This window comes from Megascapheus bottae, chromosome 18, assembly GCF_031878675.1.
Source record: "Megascapheus bottae isolate mThoBot1 chromosome 18, mThoBot2.hap1, whole genome shotgun sequence".
NCBI classification, from domain to species: Eukaryota; Metazoa; Chordata; class Mammalia; order Rodentia; family Geomyidae; genus Megascapheus; species Megascapheus bottae.
Genome location: NC_143526.1, coordinates 39341002 through 39363174, shown reverse-complemented (window position 1 = coordinate 39363174; position 22173 = coordinate 39341002). Strand labels below are relative to the sequence as shown.

Sequence of the window (22173 nt, the reverse complement as noted above, 5' to 3'; positions counted from 1 at the left end):
CTGGGCTGCCTGCTTTCCTCCAGCTCCTCTCCTCCAGCCTCTTCCAGTTTCCCCAGGAATCCCTGCCCCTCAGTTTGATCTACCCTCTTGGAAGCCCACTCTCCTGGATGTTTCTAGAAAGAAGCCAGTCTTTCTTTCCCTTTGCAGGAGGGCTGTTGCCGTGGGGGGCAGATGGGGCCCGAGCCCTTCCAGCCACCCCAAAAGCACCCTTCCCCCAGGCATCCGGGCCTGAAACTTCCCAGGAGCAGGTCAGGCTGGCTGCACTGGCTTGCCAGTGCCAGGATATCTAGCCAGAGTGTGGGTGCAGTGTGTGCGGGGGCCCCTGTCTCAGGGTGTTCTTGCTACAGAAGGCCTCGCTGAGCCTGTCTTTTTCTATGCACAGGATGGCTCTGGCTCACCGAGCCTTACAAAGATAATCGCTCAGGAAGTGTTTCAGCCAATCCGGAGCGGCTTTACACTCCGATTTGCCAGATCAGCCAATCGGGGATGAGCTTTTATTAGGCGGCCAGATCATCCGCCGAAGTGCCAAACCCTTTTTCTGTGAGAACTGGGAGCCTGTCCTCCATGTTTTATAAGTATTGACATTACACAGTGTTAGCAATGCATCCACAGAGGTAAGCTCGGCTTTTTAACCATCTTTTCCCCCCTCCCTCTGAGACATCGAGTTGTGGGCTAGCAGTGTGATTTCTCTGTGGCTGGCCTCGCTACACATTCACCCACAGAGCACTTAGTTAGGTTAACTTGGAACTGCTGAGAGAGAGAAAAAAAAATTTTTTTTTTTGGCTTTCTTGGTCACATGGCTAAAGTAGCCATTAGCCATTAGCTTGATTCTGATTCTACAAACTAGGCAGGGCCCTGGTACACCTTTTTCTCTGCCACCAGGATATGGTGTTTCTGGAATAATTTGAAGCTAGATCCTGGTATGCCAAAAGAGAAGCTATTTTTTTCCTCTTCTTTTTCGTTTCCTCCCCCCCCCTTCCTGTCTGTTCCTCTCTGTCCCTCTGTCTCCTCTCTCTCTCTCTCTCTCTCTCTCTCTCTCTCTCTCTCTCTCTCTCTCTCTCTCTCTCCCCCCTCTCTCCCTCTCCCTCTCCCTCTCCTCCCCTCTCCTCTCCTCTCTCCTCTCAGCAGTTTACCCCCTGCACCATTGTTTTCTCCTGTGTCACATGCCTGCTGGGGGGAGGAAATGGAAGGTAAGCAAGCAAGTTCCTTCAAGGAGCTCTCATGGCAGAAAGCGGGGCAGGCAAGTTTGTGTCTCCCAGAGAGGTTCTGGGAAGGCTGGACAAAGTTCTAACCAGACAGGACGTGTGTGTTTGGAATAGAACCCAGCCCTCAGCAGAGCTGAAGGAGCCAGGCTGGCTTCTGGGCCTAGGTGGGTGGTGGTGCGTGGTCATGTCTTTCTCTTCCTCCTCTGCTCAGCTTCGCACTTGCAACTACATTGTTTAGCCCTTTTTCCTGACTTAGCTTCATACAGAGTGTTCTGCATATCAAGCCTACAGCCAGCAAGGGTTTCTCAAAGTGTTTTCTAGAAGCTGGAGGGAGCTTTTGCTATAGGGATGAAGACTGGGGCTGGGGAAAGGTTGGTGTGTGGGGAGAGATCTTGGACGAGATCCTAGAGCACCCCCATGCCCCCCCCCAAAAAGCTTAGAGGACTGAATAGCTAAGCTTTCTACTGTCGCATGAATTTCAATGAATTAATGGTGTATCTTTTACTCTTATTTTCATTTTCTTTACCCTTTTCTTTTTGAAAAAAATATACATTGTATCCTTTGCCCTGCTGTATGATAGCCTGCAGGGAAAATAAAATCATGCCTGAGGCTCATGACAGCTTTCCATATACAGTTGTTGGGTTGTGTTGTTGTGGTAGTGTGTGTTTTAAATAATGCCATGTAACTGTTTAAAAAAAAATTTCCTTTTTTGATCAAGTCCCAAATCTGCCAGCCTGTTCTCTCTTCCTAACTGGAAAAATGAGATGGTTGCTTGAGCACTGGTTGGGTAAGTAAAGCAGTCCATTTCCTCTGACCATGTAGCCAGTTTTGTGTACATTTGGGGTCTGTAAAGGGGCGGGGAGTCTTGGCTAGAGCCGTTGGGGGTGAGGGGGGCTTCATTGACAGGAACAAAAATAAGGGCTTGTAAAGAGTCTTTTGAGTTGAAGTGACTGAATCCACTGTTTTTCTGATACCTGCAGATTTCACTTCCTGTTTCCCTGAGCCAGGGGGAAATGTGCTGTTCATTGACTCTGAGTTGGGTTTGTTTAGCTCTTAGAACTCTCGGCTGGTGATCTGCTTGTAAAAATGAATGAAGCTACCTTACTTTTGCCAGTGTTGGCCTAGGAACTTGGGGGTGGGATGGGGTGGATGGAGGGCGGCAGCTGGTGATGGCCCGTGTGGGGGGCTGGGGTGTCATGCTTTTATGTAAGTTTTAGGTTATCTGTAGAAACCAAAAATTCCCATCTCATCTCCAATCCGAACAGGACCACCAAACTTCTGCTTGGTTCAGGAGTCACTGAGTCAGCCATGTTTCCCAAGTCCATTCTTCTCTGCATACTGGCCTTATTTTAAGGCTTTAATTCTCAACTTTCACTCCTCACCCTCCCCAATTTCTTGAATGTGGTGGCTAGATTTTTTTTTTTAAGTGACAAAAAGTAGAATTTTTTTTTTTCTTTTCCTTCTTACCACTGCCTCTAGGATTTCCCTGGAAGTTCTCTACCTGAATTTGTAGCTTGGAAATCAAGGTCACTATAAATGTTAGAAGTATATTCAGTTGCTGTGGCATTGAAACTTTATGGAGTCAGATTTTTTTTTTTCCTGTTGTATTACTACTCAGCAATTCAACTTTTGACACCGATTGGCCAAAGGCTCATTTAATACGTAGAAAATACACCAAACCAGAGGCTGAGAAGGCTGTGTCAGGTGGGCTCCAATCAGCATCACACATAACTTCACACATTTTTGTAGTTCTCTTTGTTCTCTTGCTGTAAATGAAAATTACACATTGAGGTTCTTGGAGCTGTCTCTGAAGTAGTATCTGATCACAAGACTCCTGGTTTGAGGCCTTGAGCGTTTGCATAATACTGTGTTTGTGAAGGGCAAAGCATTTGTCCTCTAAAGGCTTGCAGGAAAATGGCTACCCACAGATTTGAGAAGGGAGAAATGTGCAACTCTACCAAGTCCCCCAGCTCTGCATCAAGTGGGCTACTTTTTCTTCTCATTACTGTGACTACCTCCCCCCCCCCCACTCCCAAGCTCTGCCTGGTTTTAAAAAAAAAGTAATTGCTTTTCCAAGCAGAAGTTTTTTCCAGTTACTGAAAGGGGAGAGAAATACATTGTAGCAGGAGTATTTAGAACAGAGCAGCCTGGCTGTGGTATGAGTTCCTCTCTGCTCATCTTGAACCAGCAGACGTGGAGGAAAGGTTAAAGATGGAGAATTTTGCAGTGGCAGCCCTGAACACAGATCTTCTGGAAATTTCTACCATATTTGTTCCTTTTGGAGAAAACAGGTTCCAACCCTTAGAGCCCTGGCTCTCTCCCACCCCCGCCCCCTCCCACCCCCGCCCCTACATTCCATTCCCAGGGCACCCCACCTCCCCCCTGCTCCTTCTCTTGAGGTAGAGCCCAGTGGCTTGATTACCACATTTGTAAATTGCAGAGGGAGGAACTGAATAGTGACTCTCTTTCCCCCTTTCCTTTTGCCTCCCCAGCCCTCCTTAAGGAGTAGGCGTACACTGGGGCTTTGAGGACTCCCCCCCAACCCCAGACACCCCCAACTTGGCCAGACTTTCTGCTCTCCCGTGGGGGAGGGGAGGAGCATCTGCTTTTATTAGCACCAGAAAAATGGTCAGTGTGCTGTGTGATGTGCCATCACTTCGTAAACTTTCTTCCCAGTTTTTCCCACTGTTGGGATATGGGGTCACGTCCAGCTACTTTTATAATGAATAGCCCTCCCCCTACCCCCTTGTACATCAGGGATGAAAACAACAGTGCCCCCCCCCCCTTCTTTTCCTAGTAACCCTTTTTCAACCAAACCTTCCCCTGGAGAGCCAATGGGAAAACAGCATTGGGTCTTAAATGAGGAGGATTGGGGAGAAGACTTCATTTTTTTGAAAGACTAGGTGAATCACCTGGAATCCCCTAAAAGCAAAAGGGAGGTTTATGAGAGGTCACCTCTACCCCACTTCAGATGGGGAAGAAACTTCAGTTTCTTTTGACTTCTTTCCCCTTCCTCTGGCAGAAGCCACAAACTGTTGTTCAGCCTTGATCTGCTTTGCCTGGGGGGTGGGGGGTCTGAACCCGAAAGATAGATACATTCCAGGGGCCCTAGCAAAAATAGATACATTCCTGGGACTCTAACGCCTCCGGGGCCAGATGCAAACAGCAGGGAGAGTCGGGGTTGGCCTTAAAATGCAAAACCGAAGGAGGATTCACCCTTGGCCTCCAGTTGCTGGGATCTGGTTCCCTGCCCCCACTCGCTCTGCTCTCCATGCGGACAAACAAGCCCTGTTGGTGTGGCCAGGCCAGCTCTGCAGCCAGACAGGCTGGCCGTGTCACCATCCTCAACCTACCGGCCGGCGCTGAGCCAGCCACCAGCCTCTCCAGGCTCGGCCTTGGGCCCTGTGCCCTTCTTGCTCCCCCTGGAGCTGCAAAGCTGTCACCTTGAAACTCCCCCAGCTCCCAGCACCAGGGGACTTGTGAGGCCAGCTCTGAGACCTTAACATAGGTGACACAGGCTGCTTAGGAGGCCAGGGGCTCAGCCTCTGCAGGCAGGTTTTGCAGGACCCATTGTTAATTCTCACGACTCTCTTGGGGGTGGACAAAAATCTAATTTGTGAGTATTCTTTTCGGTGCCTAGGAGAAGGGACAGATGGCCTCGGCGCTCCTCCCCTGCAGCCCTGGGTTCCCTTTCCTCGGTGCTGCTGACTGACTGGCTTCAGAGTGGCTGCTGGATCTGGTGGCTGTTTCTCATGGCTTTTTTATGCTACCTCTGGCCTCAGACGGAGGCAGCAGCCCTTTTGGCGTGGTTGGCAAGCACTTTGCCGTGTACCTGTATGGTGGGTTGTCCACCCTTGCTTTGCTTGGTTTGGTTTGGAAGGGGAATGGCTTCCTCTCCTTATCCTGCTCCCCTGGAACATTCTCTGTGTGTGTGTGTCTGTGTGTGTCTGTGTGCGCGTGCATGCGTCTGTGTGTGTGTGTGTGTGTGTGTGTGTACAGACACCTGTCTGTCTGCATGGAATACTGCTACAGGGCTGCCTAATTCCTAACCAGGCACCCCCCCTCTTTGGAAAGGGGGGGCATCCCAGAGCCTCTTGTTAAACCTCTGGATCTAAGAGACAAGGGAAGGCTTTTCCTTAGAACCTGTGACTTCATAAACTCCCTGTCATTGCAGGTTTTTTTTTTTTTTCTTTCTTTCTTTCTTTTTTTTTTTTTTTTAAAGCTTCTAAGGATGGGTTGTGGTGTCCTCTGGTGAGGTGATATTTAGGAAGGTGGCTTTGAAAGTTGCAGGGCCGCTGCTTGAACAGGAGCTGAGCTATTGAACAAGCTGCTACCATTTTAGCTTCAATGCAGGAATGAGACAGTGGTGCCAGACGCCATTTTAAGAATCCTGCATAAATAGCTTAGCCACCGAAGACTGCCTGGGGTAGGTGAGTGCTGTCTCAGGCTGGCTTTGCCAGTCACCCCCTCCCCCAAGTCTGAGGACAATTAATTGCAGATTGAGAGACGCATGGGCTTTTATTTTGATGGTCACTGTTTTGTGATCAAGAAGATGTGCCTACCTTGGAGAGGAACTATTTCTTACAGCCTGGACCATTTTGGTATTTTGGATGAAAGTTGGAAAAAAAAAAAAGAGCAGGAAAAGTCTTTTTGAATTCTGCATGTTTCCTGAAATACTGTAATAATGTTCTGAGCAGCAGTTTCTTGTGCACGCATGCATGCTGGTTATATATTTTAGATGGGTTAGAGATTCTTGGTTAAAAGTCACAGAGTGAGAGTACTTGGGGAAAAGAAATATCTGAGTATTGTGTGCATCCAGGCTTTTTTTTTTTTCCCTCTCCAAACTAAATGCTTTCTGTCTCTTTGGAAGTGTTGAAGGGACTAGTTTCAGAGTCCTCAGAATTAATAATCAGAATGCTTAATGTATCTTGGAGGTAGTGCTTAGCTCATCTACAACTTTTAATTGCTTTTCTTTTTTTCTCCCTAGTGCTGGAGATTTAAGAAGTAAAGCCCAGGCTTTCTTGCTCAGATACTGGGAAGAAATCTGTTCTTTTCTGGGGAGGGGAAAGGGATGGTCTTGGTTATGTCCGCAGGTGCTGTTGTTTCTCCTTTGAATTGCCAGAAATTGGTCAGTTTTATGAAATCCCCAGGCAAGTAAATGGATATGAGAGATGATAGAGGAGGTGGTGGTCGTTTTCAGTGTGCGTTAACCAGTTGATGAGGGCTTTTCCTATGGGGAGGAGAGGTTGCTGTTTGATTTTCAGCTAATTTCATTCCTTCCTTTAGTGGGGTCTGTAGTCTAACTCTTAACAGTTCTTAATGTTAACAGTTCTTAATGTCAATTTGAAATCAGGAGTTGTTCCTTTGTTTTTTGGTGTAGATGATCTGGGTTGATGGAGCTACCATTCATATGTAAATATGTATATATACATACATATATATGTGTGAAAGAAAATGAGCTGTGTATTTTTCTAAGACTTGAATGTGTTTATGGCAGAAGTTCAAAGTATTTGCTCCAGATGTGGCTGCTTTTTCTTTGGGGGAAAAAAAAACAAAAACTTTTTTTTTTTCATTCTTTTCACAAATGTCTCAATAGCTTTTAAACTTAAATTGGCCAAGATCTGTAGGCCTATTCAGACAGGTATAAAATCTTTCCTCACCACTACTTTTGATGTAATATTCATAGTCCCCACCCCCCATGGCAAACTTAACATTAAACAACAACAACAAAAAAAAACCCCACCTGAGATCAGTGGTATAGAAAAAGGAAGTGACTTTAGATGTGGCTGTTCTAAATGACTCATTTTGCATTTCAGCTTTGATTTTTGTAAATGAAGACCTCCCACCCCTCACCATCCTGTTAATGCTTAAACTCTGCAGTTTTCTTTAGTCAGATACCAGTGTGTGTGTGTACACGTGCACACATATGCACGTGTATGTGCATGTCCATTCCCAGGTTCCTTTTAAAATGGATGGCTTGCTAGTAGTCCGTCAAAAAAAAAAAAAAAACAACCCTAAAAAGACAGTTTTCTGAAATTGCTGTGTTTGAAATCCTGGGATTAAGGGGGATGATGTCGCTCAAGTTAGGTCATTAAGGTACCTACTTGGGAAAGGACAAAAACACCTCAACTGCAAAATAGATGATTAGAAACCTCGTGGAAAGCAGGCACCCTGTTCTCAGTCTGCATTTTTTTCCCCTCTCTGCAGCTTTCCTGCCTGAAGTATTGAGTTGTAACTAGCTTTGTTCTCATTTCATGCATCCCTCCTTAGTGCTTCATAACCTTGGACTCTTTGGAGCCCAGCCTCCCCCCTCTCAAAAAAATTCAATTGGAATTTTCGGGGGGAGGGAGGTGAGCTGTGTTCTGCATCGGTGTTTCCGTTCGAGTACATACTAGCTTTTCCTCATCACTCAAAATAAGAGAGTGGTTTCAAGAAGTTCATCATTTCCCCTGCTTTCCTGTTAGACAAGGAAACAGACTTGTAGCTGGGAAAAAAGTACAAGGGTCTGATAGTCACCAGTCCACCCATCTCTGAATGCTATACAAGGCTTTTTAGAAATAAACTTGGTTTCTAATCACCCTCTACAAGAACGTTGTCACCAAGATCGAGTTAGATGCCTGCGTGCTCCAGGCAGGATGAGTGTGGAGTTGGAGCAGGGAGTAATTGCTGTCCTCTACTAAAAGCCATTTTGTGACAAGTCAGTTTTTGTTTTGTTTTGTTTTTCATTTGTGTCACTGGTCACCCTATAGATGCTGAGTAAATGAAACTGTTAATGGGGTCCAATAGCAGAGGGTTCAAGTTGGTACTATTCTGGTTTAAGCCCCAACTACCCTCCTTCCTCTCCTTTTTCTCTACCGGGACTAGGTAAGTCAGAGGACTCCATGCTCCTGTAATTGATTCTGAGCGACATAATCTTTTCCTTTCTACCTAGCTACCATCCTGAATTCTCTCCTCCCTGCAGACCTGGGATTCTCCTAAGCTCGTCTCCGTCTTGCAGTGGGGTTTCAGTCCTGAGGCTGCCTTTTCCGAGTCGTCTCTTTGCCTTGTCACTGGCCCAGACCACGGAACACAGAACATTCTTCTCCAGCCTCCTTCCTGTCCTGCTTCTCAGTCTTCCAAATGGAAAATTCCAGCCATATCAATTGGTGATCATCTCTTTCTTCTTCTTGTTGAACTGGGGGTGGTTGGAAGTGAATCTAGAGACCTAGAATGATTGTTCTGATTCCTACCATGACGGTGTTAACCTCATTGTGTAGAACATTCTACTGCCTCAAACAAATTATACCCATCAAAAGAAGGCACAGTGGGTGCTTCCTTGGCCTGCCACGGCCGCACCCATGGGGAGAAAGATCTGAAGTGGCCTGTTCTCTCTCTCTCTCTCTCATTTCAACCTGAGTTCCAGCAGACAGAGAGAGATGGGGGGGCGGATGAGAGATGAGAGCTCCCAGCTTTGGAGCCGGCTCCCCCCCCCCCCCCCCAATCCCCTTTTCCATCCCACCTCCCAGCCTGGGTCTTTTAAATAATGCTTCCTCATTCCACAGTTGTGGTGAGGAGTAATTAGTCTCAGCTCAAAAGGAAACCATGCCTGCTATCCAGGGAATAAAAGAGAAGGAGGGGGAAGGGTGGGGGTGGGGGGAGAGTGGGTACCCCATCTTAATTCCTGGTGGTTTGAATTGTTTTGAGACCAGCTCTTTTGCTACTATTGTGGGCATATTTTTCTACATGTAACTTAACTTGTATCTTTATTCACCTTTCCTGCCTCTTTAGGGAGGGGGTAAGATTTAGGGGAGGGGTGGGGCGGGGCAGGGGGGGAAAGCCTGGTGGTCTGGGAAATACTATTTGCTTTGCAGAACTCAGGGTGCCCTGGGAAAACCTCTAACTTGCCTGTCTTTGGAGCCAGGTGTTAGCTATGCGAAACTTGTTTATTTGAAGCCTTGTTTCTCAGGGCCCAAGGGGGGGCGGATTGTAATTGTGTATCTAAAAAGCTAGGCTTTTTTGTTGTTGCTGCACCCCCCCCCATAGCATGACAATTGAAATGGTAATTGGACTTAAAAAAAAAGGGGGGGGGGCGATAGAACAGACCGCCTCATGTTCTCCTGAAGTCCTTTAGGGGTCCAGCGGTTGTTGAAAGCGGGAGTCTTCCTGTCCCTTCCCCGGGCTATCTGACGTCCGGGGTTGTCTTAAAGGAGGTGGGTTCGTGGTGACCCCCCATGATAGCTGGCACTGTGGGGCTGGTTCCCAGAGTATCCTAAGCATCAACATGATTTGTTCTCTTCCAGTTTGGCTGAGGAAGAAATAAAAACAGAACCGGAGGTGGTGGTGGAAGGTATGGATGTCTCCACTCGATCTAAAGGTGAGTGGGCCATCGGTGTCCAGGATACTTCTTTTGTTGTTCTGTCTCCCTGAACCAGCTGTTTAACGCGTTGGTTGCATTGTGGGTTGTTCAATGGATGAACCTCATTTCTGCAGAGCTTTTGCATCCCCCCCTTCCCTGTGTGTAGGAGTTGAGGCTTGTTGGAAATTGTCCCTGACAGGACCTTGTCCCTAGTGTGTCCGGCTGGCCTCTCCAGAGCGATTGCTTTAGGGATTACAATGTAAATGCAGTTCTTTCTGGAAGGCGCTGGAGTCTGCAGCTGCTGTTGGTTTCCTGATTTTAATCCACTTTGGAGTATCAGAAGGGAGATGAAAATGGTCAGAGGGAAAGGAAGAGTGGGGATTTCTGGAGTCCCTGGGAGGCCTTTGCTTTTAGAGCAAAATGTAACAAAGGTAGTAGAAAGGTTTGCTTAGAGTTTACAATGCTACCCCTTGTGGGTGTGTGTGTGTGGGGGGGAGAGACCCCTCCACCCCCCTGTCTTTTCCACAAGGGGACCTTTAACTCCCTTGCCTTTGGGGCGCCTGTAGCTCTGAGCTGTTGGCACCCCATGCATGGTGCTTTCCTGTCTTTGGCCCAGTGGAAAATGCTTCTTTTCAGACTTGGTGGAGTGTTGGGGCATGGGGAAGTAGGAGGCTAGTGACAGAACTTGGGTACTATCGTGGTCTGAGGACAATTCTGAAAAATCCTCCCTTTGAAATGTGTGCTGTCAGGGCCTGGGCACTGTGCCTGCACTTTTCTGCTCAAGGCTGGCACTCTATACTGGAGCCATGGCTTTACTTCTGGCTTTTGGTGATTTGTTGGAGATAAGAGTCGCCTGGACTTTCTGGCCCTGAGGGACTTTGAATCCCCACCTTCAGATCTCAGATCACAGTTTCTTTGGGAACCATAGCTTCCTGGCCCTTTTGAGTTTTTTTGTTTTGTTTTGTTTTTGTTTTTTAAATACAGCAGCTTGTCCCTGTGCCTGACTGAGGGGTCAGATGGTCAGGGATGTCTGCCCTGGAAAACTGTCCTGGCTCCCCTCCCCCCTCTGCACAGCTGTCACTGAGATCACAGGGAGCCACCCTGGGGGACTTGGTTGGAGCTAGAGGGACTGAGAGCAACAGACCCCTTGGCTGTGCTGAGGTGGTATGGAGGCCTGGGGTGGAGGGCCAGCCTGGAGGGGTGGGTGTTTGGGGGAGGCAGCTTCATCCTGTCTCCCTACCCCCACCAGCTGCTTTCTGTTTCTGTCCCTCCCTACTCTCATCTAAGACCCCGGGGTGGAGGGCTTGGATCCGCTCTGTGGTTTCCTTAGGAACAGTGCTGCTTCCAGACTTCCCAGGGCGGGGCGTGCATTGCCTTGTTGAGTTGCCTCTGAGGTGGGAGGACGGGCGTGGCCTCCGCCCCCATCCCTGGATGAAGAAACCCAGGCTTCCGTGGTCTTGGGTCTGAACGGAGGCTGCCTCCAAGGAAAAGCCTCCTTCCTGCACGGGTCTCCCAGCTGGCTCCACACCACTCAGAGACCATTCCAAAGCAGACTCTGCTAGGGACTGTCAAACAGGGTGGATCTCCTGCTCATCTCCTTGTGAGCTGCCCTTCTCTGCAGCTCTCTGCAGTGTGTGTGTGTGTGTGTGTGTGTGTGTGTGACCCAAGCTTGGCTATAGGCCCTGGGCCCTGTCCCTTAGCTTTTTCATTTGAGGTCTGAGTTCTTCTACTTGAGCCACGGCTCTGCTCCGGCTTTTTGCCAGTGAGTTGGAGATGAGTCTCTTGGACTGGACTTTCCTGTCTGGGCTGCTTTCCAACTACTGATCCTCGGATCTCAGCCTCTGAGAGAGCTAGGGTTATAGACACGAGCCCCTGGTTGGACACACATACACACACATACTTTGTTGTCGTCACCCTGGTCTGGGGGAGCTCATCAGTTCTGAATCAGTATGGGCATGTGATAGCCAACGGAAGCCTATGCTTCATTTAGATTTCCACTTTTCCCCACGAAGGTCTCTGTCTAGGTGGAATCCCACCACTGAAACCACTGCGTGCAGTTGTCAGGGGTGCGTAGCCTCCCCCTGGCTGCAGTGGTCTCTCAGCCTTCTCTTTTGGTGACCTTGACAGTTGAGTCTTTTGTGGCTCTCAAGGGTTAGACTGTGGTTGACAAGGTTTCTGAGGTAACTTGAGTGCCTTTTGTGTCAGGCATCAAGGGCAGTCAGTGTTAGTGTGACCACAAAGGGGCGGTGGTTGCTATTGACCTTGACCATGGCAGTTTGATGTTGACCTTGACTGTGGCAGTTCTTCTCTTTCCAGCCTGTCTTGGAGAGACAATCACCATGCCTGCAAATGTGTATGCAATGCACATGGGTAAAGCAGCTGTAGAAATCACCCTGGATAAGGGGATTTGTTTCTTCTCCTATATTTACTTAATCCTTCGTATTTTAGTATAAACTCAAGATTAATTCTTTTTTATAGTCCAGGTTATTATAATTTGGCAGGGAGAGTTGTTTGTGTTGGCCTTGGTGTCTTGTGGACAGCATCCTGGCCCTGAGTTCAAGCCTTAGTACTGGCATGACGTTTGAAATTAATAATAATAACAATAATAATAAAGAAGAAAGCAGCCTGTTCATTGAGGCTGCTCTGAGATGGGTCTGGGACAGGAGAGTGCAGGGGTGGTGCCTTTCTGGTAGATCTACTCCCCTCTTAGCCTAAGCTGTGATGCTTTCCTAGAGCCTGCTCTATCGTCTTCCTGCCCTGTCAGCCTCCGCCCTATGTTGAGAATGCCATGTGGCAGCTGTGGGAAGAATTGCTCAGGGCCTTGTGTTATTAGGGAACCCATGAAAGAAGGGGCTGCCTGCTCTGGAGGGGACATTTCCCTCAGGACACCCTAGGATGATGGTTCTTGTGTGGCAGGTGGTATATGCAGTGGCTGCTTCCATCTCCAAGGCCCCTTTCTGACTGATGGAGCCTCTTGGGCCTGAGGAGCCCTGGATTGGAGGATTCTGGGTAGCTGAGGTTCCCAGAGCTGAAATCTGTACCATGCAACACGGCCCTGGTGAAGGTGGTCTGGGACAGTGAGTGTCTCAGAGTTCACATGATGAGGATTGGGGCTCAGTGAATCCTGCTTGATCCTCTAGCGTGCTTCTCTGTGGTTAGGGAAGTTCAGGGCTTCAGTGCTTGGATAAGACCAGTCGTGAGCAGGTGTGGATCACGTGGGCAGGAACTGGATGGTCAGGAGAAAGGTGGTTGGCTCAGGGCCCAACTCAGAGGTGGGAGGGCCAGGCTGCCCCCCCTGAGGAATAGCAGGGCACACAGTCCACCACTCACGTGTCTGCTCTTTGGCCAGGGAAGGCCTGGTGTCTAGACACTTCAACCTAGACACTTAACACGGTCCCCACAGGGCCCTCAAAAGGATACAGATGAGGGTACTGGCACCTCAAGAAACTGGCAACCCTGTTGTATATTTGAGGAAAACAGCCCTGAGTTCTGCTCTGGAAACCCAGACGCTGACCATTGGAATTGGAGGTATGGCTCAGGGGGCCCTGAGGTGTAGAATTCATTTTTTTGTTTTGTTTTGTTGGCCATGGGGCTTGAACTCAGGGCCTGGGAGCTGTTGCTGAGCTTTTGTGCTTCAGGCTAGAGCTCTGCCACGTGGAACCAAAGCGCTACTTCTGATTTTCTGGTGGTTAATTGGAAATAAGAGTTTCATGGCGTTTCCTGCCTGGGCTGACATTGAAGTACGGTCCTCAGATCTCAGCCTCCTGAGTAGCTGGGATTAGAGGCGTGAGTCAATAGCCCCCTGTTTTGTGTTTTTGTTTTTCTGAAACTGGGGAAGGATTGAACCTAGGGCTGGATGTATGTTAGACAAGTTACGTCTCCAGCCCATAGGCGTACATCTCTGTGCTACACTCAGAATTTCTTTTTGCCAGTTCTGGGCCTTAAACTCGGGACCTGGGTACCGTCCTTGGGTTTTCTCAAGGCTAGAGCTCTACCACTTGAACCATAGCACCACTTCCGGCTTTTTGTGTATGTGGTACCAAGGAATCAAACCCAGGATTTCGTGTATGCTAGGCAAGCACTCTATCACTAGGCAATGCTCCTGGTCCATGGACTCAGAATTCTTTTTTTCTGAACTCAGGGCCTTGTACTTGCCAGGAAAGGGCTCTTCCGCAGAGCTAAATCCCAAACCCTCAGAATTCCTTTTTTTTGGGGGGGTGGGGGTTATTCGTGGGTTTAAACTTGGCCTGGGTGTTGTCCCTGAGTTCTTTAGTTCAGGGCTACTGCCTTACCCCTGGGGCCACAGTACCACTTCCCGTTTTTCTAGTGGTTAATAAGAGTCTCACAGACTTTGGTGCTTGGGCTGGCTTTGAACATCGATCCTCTGACCTCAGCCTCCTGAGTAGCTAGGATTACAAGCATGAGCCACCGCGCCCAGCTCAGAATTCTTTCATCACATTCTGACATCAAGTTCACAACAGCCTTTCAGCTTCTCTAACTAAATTTCAGTTTGCAATCTGAGTAATTCCCCAGTCCTCATGGCCATTATGCCAGCGGTGACATTTTCCAGACTGCTCACTTCTCAGAAGACAAAGCCTTGGAGCTTTCGAGATGTCAGCTTGGCATTTGTGTGTGGGGGCTGGGGGGTGAGGGTAAGATACTCAAACATCACTCAGAAGCACCAGCTAGATGCCAAGTGTGTTTGCACAACGCAACTTTCGTGTGTACTTACTAGGAGAAGGACATCAGTGCTTTGTAATTCCATTTTATAGTTAAGGAAATTGAGGCTTAGGTACATTAAAGCTGTATCAAAGTAGGATTCTGGTGTCAAGGTTTCTTATTTTAGGTCTGAGACTGAACTTGAGCCCAGTAATTGATATGTTTGCTCACTGGCTAGCGCTCTACCAATTGAACCACACCTCCAACCTCAGGGTTTCCTTTGGTGTATGTGAGCATGTGTAGGCATGGGGGTGACAGGGACTTGGATTCAGCCCTTGGTTGCTGTCCCTGAGCTGGTGCCCTACTACTTGAGCCGTAGCTGCACTTCTGGCTTTTAGGTGGCTAATTGGAGGGAGAGTCTCACGGGCTTTCCTATCAGGGTTGGCTTTGAACCAAGACCCTCAGATCACAACCTCCTGAGAAGATAGAATTACAGATGTGAGCCCTCAAGTACCTGGCTGGGATCCGATTTTATCTTAGTTTTTGTACTTAAGGAAAAGCTAGCTGCGTCCTGAGGGATTTTGGTCAGTTCCCACAGAGTGCAGTGGTGATGGGTGAGGCCTACCTGCCTGAGCAGGCCCTGATTTCGATAGAAATAGAAACGTCTGGACAGACCATTTCACAAAGGCCATTATGTCACCAGACAAACCCATCTCCGGACAGACATGGCTGAGGGCTGTCAGTTTGCATTTTCAGAGAGATGGGTCATAGCAGAGTTCCCGGCAGGATTTTGGCCCCACAGTGCCTGAGTCAGAACAAGTCCCGGAAGGCCAGGAAGCGGAAGTCTAAATGTCGTGGATTCTTGGGTGCTCCGGTTCATGTCCCTGTACAAAGACTCCCTGTTTGGGTTGTTCCGACTCCTCCTGCTGTATGTGCGTTTTGTGGTAATGATCATGGTGTGCGGATGCCAGGCTGCCAACACTGAAAACATAGCAGGCACAAGGAAGGGTATGAGCCACTTGAAAGCCAGGCACAGATGGAGCGGAAACCCAAGATATTAAAATCATGAACAGTATCATTCTTGCTGAGATCTGCCTAGGACGGATATGTGTTCAGAGGCAGGATGCTGGAGAACGTACAATTAAAGCAATTTGCCCCAGACCTTAATTAGTATAAGATCTGTGTTCTCACTGTTGTATGTAAATGAAGTCTTTCACAAAGGGATTGTTTATGGTGATGGCTGTGAGATAGGAGACTTGGTTCCATTTATTTTTTTCAAGGAAACTGAAAATAGTACCATGAACACATTTATATCATAGGTCCATGACAAGTACTGAGAAAACTTTCCTTTGAAGAAATAATCCTTGGTGGTTCACACCTAATAGCCTAGCTACTCAGGAGGCTGAGAACTGAGGATCAAAGTTTGAAGCCAAACCTCTGGAAGGGAAGTCTTTGAGACTATTTCCTATTAACCATTATTAAAAAGCTGGAAGTAAAAGTTGTGGCTCCAGTAGTAGAGTACTAGCCTTGAGTAGAAAAAAGCTAGGAAACAAGTATGTCTCATAGGTCCTGAGTTCAAGACCCCCCCCCACATACACCCCCCCCCCCAAATAAAAGGTACTTTAAATTCTTTGGGCTCTTTAACATCTCCAGCAGTTGAAAAAGTACCTGTTCTGGGGTTTGTGAGTTAGGGAACTTACTGGATTGTTCCTTTCCTAATAAAGTCTCAAACACCTCAGCCTGAGGTATTTGACGTGGCTTTCCGGATTGTTCAGCGTGGCCTCTTTGTGCTTCTGTGGGTGGCCCCCTGGCTGAGACTTCCCTGCGGTTTGGTTTGTGGGTGTTACGGGGCGATGGGGAGAACCTGGTGGTGCCTTCCCCATCTTTCAAGCCTGCTCTATCTAGACTCATGTTTATACGACCATTATCGCCCCTAGAAGGCTATGATCTCAAACTGACCATTGTCTGGTCTTTTTCCTGCCTTGAAATGCCTGAGAACAGTTACCATGTTGAGGCCTTGTGGAATCCTGGGAGCGTTTCTTCCTCCTCCTCCTCCTCCTCCTCCTCCTCCTCCTCCTCCTCCTCCTCCTCCTCTTTCTCTTCTTTTCTTCTTCTCTTTGTCAGTTGTGGGCCTTGAATTCAGGGTCTAGGCACTGTCCCTGTGCTCTTTTTTTTTTTTTTTGCCAGTCCTGGGGTTTGAACTCAGGGCCTGGGCAGTGTCCCTGAGCTTCTTTTGCTCAAGGTTGGCGTTCTACCACTTGAGCCACCGTCCTACCTCTGGCTTCTTCTATGTATGTGGTACTGAGGAATTGAACTGGGTCCTTTGTGCATGCTGGGCAAGTATTCTCCCACTAGGCCAAACTCCCTGAGGTCTTAAGGGTAGCACTATACCACTTTGAGCCACAGTGCCACTTTCTGGTTTTGTGGTGATTCATTAGAGATGAGAGCTTCACCGACTTTTCAGCCCACACTGGCTTTGAACTAGGATCCTCAGATCTTGGCTTCCTGAGTGGCCTAGGTTACAGGAGCGAGCCACTAGTACCCAGCTTCCAGCTAGTGTTTTAATGGTTTAGGGGTGTGTGTGTGTGTGTGTGTGTGTGTGTGTGTGTGTGTGTGTGTTGATTTAAGACTGTAATTCATCACATGTAGCCAAGTGTAGAATTTTCCACTTGGATCTTAGCAGCATCAGAAAGTTTAAAACGTTGGAGCTTTTTGGATTTTAAGACTTGTGTTGGAGTAGGAGTGTGGCTTGATGGTAGTGTGCTGCTCATCTAGCATGCATGAAGCCCTGGGTTCAATTCTTCAGTATCACATAAACAGAAAAAGTTAGAAGTGGCTCTGTGGCTCAGGTGGTAAATCACACGCCTTGAGCAATAGAAACTCAGGGACAGTGCCTAGGCCCCGAGGTCAGCCCCGGCCCCAGGACTGGCCAAAAAAAAAGAGATTTGTGTTGTTTTGCTTGACTCAGCCTGGGCACTGTGCCTCAACTCTTCAGCTTGAGGCTACCACCCTACCCTTGAACCTCGGCCGCACTTCCCATTTTCTAGAGTTAATTGGAGATTAGAGTCTCAGGTCCTTTAGTGCCCAGGCTGGCTTTGAACCTTGATCCTCAGATCTCAGCCTCCTGAGTAGCCAGGATGACAGGCGAGAGCCACCGAGCCGGGCTTGGGCTGGCCCTCTAGGCCTCCCAAGCCGTGAGATCTTCCTGATGGTTCTCTGCATCCTGGCTTTCCTCCATCTCCACTGACAGGGCTCTCTTCCTAACCCGCCCCATGCAGCTGGACCGCAGCTCCCCTTCCAGGAGTCCTCACTCCAGCCAGGTGGGTCGAGGGGGCTGCGAGGGGTGACAGATCCAGGCATCTTGCCAGTCTAGCCTCCTCTCTGCCAGCCTGCCAGGATGCTGACTGTGAAGTTGACAGGGGCAGGAAAGAGAATGGAATGTTCTCCACACATGCCCACTGAGTGCGTGGAAGAGGACATGGAATGCTTTCCTTTGCTTCACTGAGGACAAGGCCTTATGAATGACTGCCTGAGCAGGTGTCAGTACAATTGTGTGTGTGTGTGTGAGAGTTTCTTCTTGTTGTTTTCTGACAGAGTTCTCCCTGTAGAGTCTGAGTTTTTAAGGCTCAGCAGTTTGGAGCTCCCTTCCAGGCCTCAAGAGACCCCAGGAGGTCTCCCACTTCTGTTTTGCGCAGACATGGTGTGGCTCCGGAGGCCTGGCCACACCCAAGGGTGTCCTCACAGATTCCCCGCCTTCTGGGGAGGTGGGCCTGAGGGAAGGAAGGAGAGTGGTGAAGCTGGGTCCTGTTAGGGTCCTGAAATGGCCTAGCTCCCTGGGACAGCGCCCCCTGAGTGGTCCCCTTTCTGCTTTGCTGGAAGAAATTGTTAGGCCTAGGAAGAAAAACTGGTTTCTGATGAGTCAGGTTGCTGGCACACCTTCTTGTGTTGTTAACCCTGTCCTGTCACCATGTCCCCTTCTCTTCCTCTGGCAGAGAGAGGGGTGTGTGTGGTATCCTGGTACCTGTCAGCTGGGCTGTGTGTTGTGTGGTCAGCTCTTTGGACCATGGTGGAGGCACTGATGGGAGTGCTGTCTACATTTTAGGGGGGGGGTGCAGTAAGATACAACCAAGGACAGCCCCCATGTCAGGATGACAGGATAAGAAGGGCAGGTATCCTGTTAGGGAACACCCCTCTGAGGAGGTGACATTTGAGCCAAAAGCTGAGGTTGTCCACTGTGGAGAAGATGGGGCATGGAACATTCTATATAGAATAATAAGACGAATGCTGACAGAGGCCCAGAGGTTAGAGTTGAGGACACCCAGGGACACCTCTGGGCAGGCGCTGGGGGCTTGGCAAGATGTTCAGGGTCTACACCAAGCCTAGGAGGGAGGAGGGGAACAGGGTCCCCGGCTGCCGTGGAAAGGCAGGTGCTTGGTCAAGATGGCCCTTGATCAGAGTGAGAGGAGGAAGCCGACTGGGATAGGCACAGGCGGGCACGGGGTGGGTGGGTGGGTAGGGAAGCTGGAGCAGCCCTTTATCGAGTGCCCACTGGGCATCAGGACCATTATCTGCCAGGCATTGCTACACGAGGCAGGGAGGAGTTCCATTCCAGGCTCTCTGGCCTTGAGAGAATTTTTGGAGGAGTCCCGGGCAGTCAGATGGAAAGGAAGGGGCTGGGACTGTGACTCTCGCTGGGAAGAGCTTGCCCGATCCCTCAGCCCCTGGGCTGAAGATGCTCCAACTCCTGGTACTTAGAGGGCTGGCACTGCCTTCCATGTACATGGTTGCATTCAGTCTGAACAACCACTGAATTTATTTTTGCTGGTGCCAGGTTTTGAACGCCGGGAACTGCATCCAGGTTCTCTGATTATTATTTTGGAGATGTCTCCCTTGACTTTTCTGTCCAGACTGGCCTCCAACTTTGACTCTCCAGATCTCAGCTTTCTGAGCAGCTAGGAGTATCGGCATGGCCCACGAATGTGTAGCTGTAATAACACGTTCGAATCTAATAGCTACAGCTGAAATGACTGGGGCTCAGAGAGGTCAAGTAACTTGTCAGGGGCACACAGCTGTTTGGATGGAGATCTAGTAGTGCAACTCCAGAGCCCTCATACTTGGCAGAGCAGCGGGGGTGTGTGTGTGTGTGTGTGTGTGTGTGTGTGTGTGTGTGTGTGTGTCTTGGCCAAGTTTGCCCTCCACAATGGAGAATTACCAAGTGGCACCCACAGTATTATCAGAGGCAGTTGGCTTGTGCAGTTGAAGGCTTTGGAGTTGGTGCCAGTTGGCACGTGGCCTGGGGCCATCTGCACGCCTTTAGGCTGTGACTCTGCCTCTAGAAGCACAGACACCGCAACCTCAGGGCTGCCTTTACAGGAGATTCTTTTAGTTTTGTGGCACTGGGATTAGAACCCAGGGCCTTCTGCATGCCAGGCAAAAGCTCTACCACTGAAGCCATACTCCCAGTTCAAGGAAGACGTACGTGTGTCAGTCTTAGGGTGTAACTTCACGGCTTGAGCCCTCTTGTGTCCCTTGGCTTCTTGGCTCAAGGCTGATGCTCCTCCACTTGAACCACTTCTGGCCTTTTGCTCCTTAATTAGAGATAAAAGGCTCACTGACTTTTCTGCCCAGTTGGGTTTAGAACTCTGATCTCGGATCTCAGCCTCCTGAGGTAGTGGGGATTACAGCCTTGAGTTCCCGCCCCCACTTGGGGAAGCTGCTTAAAATAGCTGCTTAGTAAACAAGATGAAACAGGAAAGGAAAGAATTCCCAGGCCCTCTCCTCTCTCAGCCCATGGCTCTCTTGTGGTTAGCCTTTGCCCTTCCATGATTGCACCTATTTCAAGCCAATTTTACCCTGAGCCTTTTGCTTCTGGGCTTCAGTTACCTGTAGATCTGTAAGATGAAGATGCCTGGGACTTGCCTTCCTGCACAATTATAATGAGCTAGAAATAGAAGAAAGTAGATGCTTCACAAAAGCGGCTGTTGCCACTATGCATACTTTGTGGCCATCTTGGGATGGGGCGGGGGAGTTCCCCCTTGACAGTGTCCCCAGTAAGTAGTCTTGCTGTCTGGTGGTTGCTTTGTAACTATCTGGGTTGACTGGTGCCATTGTTTTCTTGTCCACAGTTGGCTGCCAGGTGAAGCCTTGGGAGTGCCAGGTCCCTGTGGGTGGTGTGATTTACTCAAGGTTAGAGTTGCCAGGTAGCTCACTCGCACCAGTTTTCCTGACCTTGATATTTGGGGGTCGATCACTCTGTCAGACGTTTAACTGTGCCCCTGGGCCTTTGCCCCTTAGATATCAGTAGCAACATCTTCTCCCTGCTCATGTGTGGGTGGCTCACGCCTGTGATCCTAGCTACTCCGGGAGGCTGAGATCTGAGGATCACGGTTGGAAGCTAGCTTAATTAAGAAAGCCCATGAGAACTTAGTTAACCACAAAAAGCCAGAAGTGGCTCTGTGGCTTAAGTGGTAGAATGCTGGCCTTGAGCAAAGAAGCTCAGGGACAGTGCTCAGGGCCTCCTTGAATTTGGGCCCCAGGCCACACACACACACACACACACACACACACACACACACACACACCCTGAGAAGCCCTATTCTAAACCTCTGAGCCCCTAGGTGGCACATGAGGAATGTTCTCCAGCATGTGCCCACTGTATGCTAATTGCTGGAGATGTGGAAGTGGTGGAATGCCTGGTGTCAGTATTCTGGGGTTAATTATCTATACTGTATTTGCGGTAGTGCATACCTGTAATCCTAAGTACTCTAGAGGCTGAGACCGAAGGGTTGGGAGTTCAAGGCCCGCCTGAGCTATGTGAGAACATCTTTTTTTTCTTTTTTCTTTTTTTTTTTATTGTAATTAGTAAAAGGGTTACATGATATTTGCCAGATTGAAGGTACATTAATTCACATACATTGATACCCTTTCACATGTCTTGGTACCCGTTTCCCTCCCCCCCCATACCCCCCACCCATCTTGGTTTTCCCCCCTTCCCTATCAAATTGTGAGAACATCTTAAAAAACAAAAAATCCACAAGAGGGGCCGGGAGTTTGGCCTAATGTTAGAGTGCTTTCCTAGCATGCACAAAGACCTGGGTTCGATTCCTCAGCACCACATACATAGGAAAAAAAAAAAAGCCAGAAGTGGTGCTGAGGCTCAAGTGGTAGAGCTCTAGCCTTGAGAAAGTCCAAGGACAGTGCTCAGGCCCTGAGCTCAAGCCCAGGACTGGCAAAAAAAAAAAAAAAAAATCCACAAGACTCAAAGTCACTTACAGCTAAACGTTGGCCTGTGGTCTCAAGACCATCCTTCCCTGGTTTCCTGATTGCGCCTCCAGGTGTCTGCAAACCTGGAGCCCACAGGACCCTCTTTTCCTGACCTTTTTCCCCTAGGATCTTGTGCCTTGCTGGTGACACAAATGCCATTCTCTCTCTTATCCATGGCATTGCGTGGCCTCCCCTGGGTGTGGCAGGGCTGTTACAGCTTCCTGTCTGGCAGGGACAGCCCTCACCGCCTGGAAGGAAGGTTACATTCTTAGAATCCTCATTAAGCCTGAAATCCTTGTGACCAGGAAAGGCCAGGCCCTTCTTCCCACTTCCTTGGGGTGATTGCTTTAGAGGCGGGCCCCTCCCAGGGTGGGTGGGGACGTCCCAGGGTCCCAGGCAGCCCCTCCCTCCACCGTCTCCTTTGTGAGGCTCCTTTATTTCCCTTTCTTCTCCTAGTCCGCTTCTGAGCTTCAGCTGCAGGAGTGGGGGTTGGGGGGAGCAAAGGCAGCCTCTTGTTCCCCAGCAGCCATTCCCCATGGCAGTGAAAGCCCTGGGGCACCTGAGCCACACTGGGGCCGAAGCCCAGATAAATAATGCAGCCAGGACCCAGCACCCGAGCCGCCTCCCAGCCAGCTGCCAGCCAGCCAGCTTGCGAGGGTCAGAGGCAGCGGGCCACTCGTTTCCTGTGTGGTGAACTGGCCAGGGTTGTGG

The 22173-nt window shown here is 49.2% G+C and overlaps 1 protein-coding gene across 15 annotated transcripts in view; it reads left to right on the top strand.

The window, feature by feature from the left end:
• Positions 1–568: 568 nt before the first annotated feature.
• The window catches only part of Zmynd8 (zinc finger MYND-type containing 8), a 77755-nt gene continuing 56150 nt past the window's right edge, over positions 569–22173 (top strand). For 8 of the 15 annotated variants that reach the window (XM_090352486.1, XM_090352484.1, XM_090352483.1 and 5 more), the window contains exons 1-2: positions 5499–8350; positions 9485–9558. In XM_090352486.1, coding sequence (XP_090208612.1) covers positions 8325–8350; positions 9485–9558 — 100 coding nt within the window. In that variant the 5' untranslated portion in view covers positions 5499–8324. Of the gene's footprint in view, positions 615–1132; positions 1191–1827; positions 1993–4729; positions 4822–5498; positions 8351–9260; positions 9395–9484; positions 9559–22173 lie in introns of those variants that run through there. The other 7 variants (XM_090352477.1, XM_090352475.1, XM_090352473.1 and 4 more) reach the window with 7 other exon arrangements.